Source organism: Octopus bimaculoides, chromosome 5, assembly GCF_001194135.2.
Source record: "Octopus bimaculoides isolate UCB-OBI-ISO-001 chromosome 5, ASM119413v2, whole genome shotgun sequence".
Lineage (NCBI taxonomy): Eukaryota > Metazoa > Mollusca > Cephalopoda > Octopoda > Octopodidae > Octopus > Octopus bimaculoides.
In genome coordinates, this window is record NC_068985.1 from 53,089,805 (window position 1) to 53,094,457 (window position 4,653).

The 4,653-nt window shown below is 35.9% G+C and overlaps 1 protein-coding gene across 1 annotated transcript in view; it reads left to right on the plus strand.

Annotated features, from left to right (window-relative positions):
* The first annotated feature begins 4,030 nt into the window (after positions 1-4,030).
* LOC106883856 (neurotrypsin) overlaps positions 4,031-4,653 on the plus strand; it is a 24,464-nt gene continuing 23,841 nt past the window's right edge. The window contains exon 1 of the mRNA XM_014934995.2: positions 4,031-4,197. Within this exon, the coding sequence (XP_014790481.1) occupies positions 4,152-4,197 (46 nt within the window). The 5' untranslated portion in view covers positions 4,031-4,151. The remainder of the gene's footprint in view (positions 4,198-4,653) is intronic.

Genomic DNA, 4,653 nt, shown 5'->3' on the forward strand with positions numbered 1-4,653 from the left:
AAAGAAAGGATGATGGGAGTGACTAAAATATATGATTTTAAAATATCCCTCTGCTGAGGACTTTATATTTCTCTCTTTTACTCCACCTCTTCAACAAACTTAACCATGCAATTCCCCTCTTTATGTCTTTAACATTTCTCTCTTTCTCTTCACCTTTCCCTCTCACTCATTCCACCACCACCTCTCTAACTAATTTAAGTATAGCAGGCGAACGAACAAGTACATTATTATATAGATGATAGACAAAACCCTTCATATCTCACTAAGAACAGAACATAACTTTTTTTTCGGGTGTAGTTCTGATTAGAGGGAGAATTCTTTTTTTATTTTTATTGGCTGCTTACCATTGTCTTTTCGTGGGATATGATTATAGAGGACCCACTTTTCATTACTTGTGCTGATTCTACCCAAGAAGGTTGGTTCTATAGCAAGTCTATCCCGCAATGACAATCAGAGAGCAACTCTTTTAATTAAGCTAAGAAGCAGTCAGATGATGACGAACCCTCTGACCAAGTTAAGACACTTTTCCTAGTTTGCGAAGGTGTTGTATGATGGAATCGTGACTTGAATTAAACTGTTCTGCTAATTCTCGTGCAATTTACTTTAGATTTTCCTCAACTAAGGTTTTCAAAACCTCAATATTAACAGAACTTGGCAGTCCAGATCGAAAGGAATATGCGAAAGAAAATTTCCCGAACGAGACTCACCAAACCATCGTTGGCATGTCCGGGTACTTAAAGATTCATTTCTATAGGCAGCACAAACATTTCTTGTTGTTCCCATAACTGATGAGCTCCTTTTGGTTTTTATATAGTATGCGGTGTCTGATATGGGTCAGATCTAAACTCACTTTAAAAGAGTAAACCCGATACGAATCTAACTAGTAATCCACAAAGAAAGTAAAAGAAATTAGAATGTAAGAATTAATTCTTATTTTACCGAAAATGTACTCTGAAAGTGATAATGTCAAAAATGCGACTGGACTTTCTTTCCAACCTAAAACTAAAATTGCCTATTTTCAGTTTCGTAGATTGGGTTATTTAAAAAGCTAAATGTCTTGGTCACTAAACTATATATAGAGCTGTCCTTTCTGTTGATAGCTCAAAGCTTCACAGATTGTAGTGTCCGTAGCAAAGTTATTTTCTGTTACGAAACATATTTATTTCTTATAAATTAACATTTATGTTGAATATACTATTATATTTAAAACATTCGGTATCAATACCAAGAGTGAGTCATCAATATGATTCTGTTAATGGAGGAAAGTGAATAGCAAAAATGATATGGCATCAGTGAAAAAGATTGCAGTATTTTGTGAAATTCTTTTACATTTTGAATAATAATCCTGCCGAGACAACTTTATCTTTCATCCTTCCGGGGTCGATAAAATGAGTGCCAGTGAAGTACTTGGATCGATAATATCGACTATACACCCCATAAACAAAGAGTGTAACCTTGTCGCAGTTAGACACCAATATTTTTCGCCGTTATGGTAACTTTAACATTCCGATTAGATCAACATTCACTGAAAAAACATATAAAAGACAAGCAGCCAATAGCACCACAAGTTTATATAATATCAAACTATATCAAAGGCAACCTGTCTAAACTCTATATTTGCATTCTTCGGGAGGTAAAACGACTAATGTTTGATATAAAAATTTAGGAAAGTAGGAGTGTAGCCGACATAATATTTCACTATATTTTTCTGAAATCTTTCCTCCAGTAATAATTGCTTTCTGTTGTTAGAAATCTATTCGTAGATTTAAACGAACAGGTAAACAAATTACAAATTCGTCAAAATGTGAGCATTTGCTAAACCTTCTTTCTCCTTTTGTGTAAAATTTTCTCACTGATATTGAGAATTTATATTATAGAACGGCGAGTTTTGAACAATTTTAGATCTACTGAAGCCAGTCCCTTCCTCTCTACGTCTTATAACCAATTCCTTCAAGGAGATAGGAAACTAGACAAACAAAAAGACAGAAGAATCGTTACCAATACAGTATTGGTACTTTAATTATCGATCCCAAAAGTATAAAAGGCAATGTTGACCTCAGCGAAATTTTATTATATATTATATTATATGACAATGAGGCGGTGAACAGGCAGAATTGTTTGAGCGTAGAGAAATGTTTCGCAGTACTTGTTTCGGCTCTTTACGCTCTGATTTCAATACCGCCGCAGTCAACTTTTCCTTTCATCCTTCATGGAACGATAAAATAAAGTTCCAGTGAAGTGTTAGGGCTGGTAGTATCGATTAACATTCTCATCTCTCAAAATAGCTGACCTTGTGCCAAAGTTGGAAACCATCTATATAATAAGCTGCTTCTTCGTTTGCCTGTTATACTTTAGTTAGTTAGAGAGGTGGAGGTGGAGAGAGTGATTGTGGTTTAAAAGTGAGAGAGGTGGGGAGAAATGCGAGTAGATTAGAAAGAAGATTGTTGTAGTTCTTGGAACTCCGTCGCTTACGACGTCGGGGGTTCCAGTTGATCCTATCAACGGAACAGCCTGCTCGTGAAATTAACGTGCAAGTGGCTGAGCACTCCACAGACACGTGCACCCTTAACGTAGTTCTCGGGGATATTCAGCGTGACACGGTGTGACAAGGCTGACCTTTTGAATTACAGGCACAACAGAAACAGGAAGTAAGAGTGAGAGAAAGTTGTGGTGAAAGAGTACAGCAGGGTTCGCCACCATCCCCTGCTGGAGCCTCGTGGAGCTTTAGGTGTTTTCGCTCAATAAACACTCACAACGCCCGGTCTGGGAATCGAAAAGGCAATCCTATGACCGCGAGTCCACTGCCCTAACCACTGGGCCATTGCACCTCCACAAAAAGAAGATAGTAGTATAATAATACACAAAGGCCAAATGCATCACGTGATTAGTTGAAGGGGAAAACGAAGAGTGAGAGAAAAAGAGACGGTGAGAGAAAAGTGATAGAGAGAAATGTTAATGACGTAATGTACGGTGGAGAGAGAAAGGCGAAGAGAAAGAGAGAAATGTTAAAGACATGAAGAGGGGAATTACATGGTAAAAATGTTTGTTGAAGAGGTAGAGAGAAAGAGAGAAAGAGAGAAATATAAAGTGCTTAGCAGAGAATTTCAAAATCATATTATTGTGACTGGAAGTGAAATAACTTAGCAAAATAAAAACAAAAATCACCCTTTCTTTCTTAAATAGCTTCTCTTAATGTTTCTCGTTCTGTGGAATTTTCACATGCCCAACTTAGTTATTAGTTAATATTGTTTCAAAGCGAACAACTGCGGAATCGCTTGAGTGCATGCAAAAATACATTCCGGTAGTTTTCTAATTCTTTATGTTCTGAGTCCAAACTTCTCCAAAGTACACTTTGCTTCTTTTTCTTTTGTTTTTTTGTTTTTCATCCTTCTGACATCGATGAAAGTACCAGTTTAGCCTCAATCAGCAAGCGTTATATTAATATTACTAGCATACCCGTGTCATCAAAAATGCTGACAGTTTTATTAATGAGAGGAAATGGCACCTAAACACCATCGAAAAAAGCCATTGATAAATGTCAGCAATATAGTAAATGTATGTATGCTACATACACAGAATTGAAGAACTTGAAGAATCAGATACGATTGTAACGCCTTGGTTGAAAATATCGCCCACATAATGTTTGTACATATGTACAGACACACAGATACACACATGCACACATATATGTACATATACCTAGATATATATGTATATATATATATATATATAAATTTTCGATGAATTTTTCAGTTTCATTTAACATTAAAACATTACCGTCTTCAGAGCAAAACATTTCGATGCTATTCGCCTGCTTTAGCATCTGTGACTGTCACCCACTTCCGCTTTGTTGTTTTACTCCACTTTTCCTAACGTGACCGATGAGACACATTGCGTTTTCTTATATGTAAGATTACAATTATTACATGTTATATTGTATTATAGCATAGTTTATTTACTATGTGTTATGTTATTGTGTTATAGGTTATATTTGAATTAACATAAGAAATATTTTTTATTTCAGTCAAGGTACTGCTTATAACGGCTGGAAATTTGGTCCCGGACAAGGTCCAATCTTTCACCAGAATGTCGACTGTATTGGAGACGAATTCAGTTTTGAGCAATGCTTTCTCCCTGAATGGTCAGATAACATGAGATGCGACCATAGTCATGATGCTGGCATTGCTTGTTTCAATGGTTTGTGGCTTTGAAATTTTAAACGGGGCTTTAAATTTTAAATCATGTTTCATAGTATTTATTTTGAATCATAAAACTTAATGATGTTTGTTCTTACAACGGGAGTAATTTTAGTTAATCATGAAATGTTTTGGGTTAAAACATTCTGTTAGATCTCACTTAATTATTTGTGTTCATACAGAAGACGTCCCTATGTAATCTTCCCGCTCTGTTCAGTCGATCTATTTCATTTTCTTAACCAATATAATATGTAGCTGCAGATGTGGCTGTGTGATTAAGAAGCTCGCTTTGCAACTACGCGGTTTCGGGTTCGGTTCCACTGTATGGCACCTTGGGCAAGTATAATCTAATATAACCACGGACTAACCAATGCCATGCTCGTGAATTTGGTAAACAGAAACTGTGTAAGATCCCATTGGATATATATATATATATATATATATATATATATATATA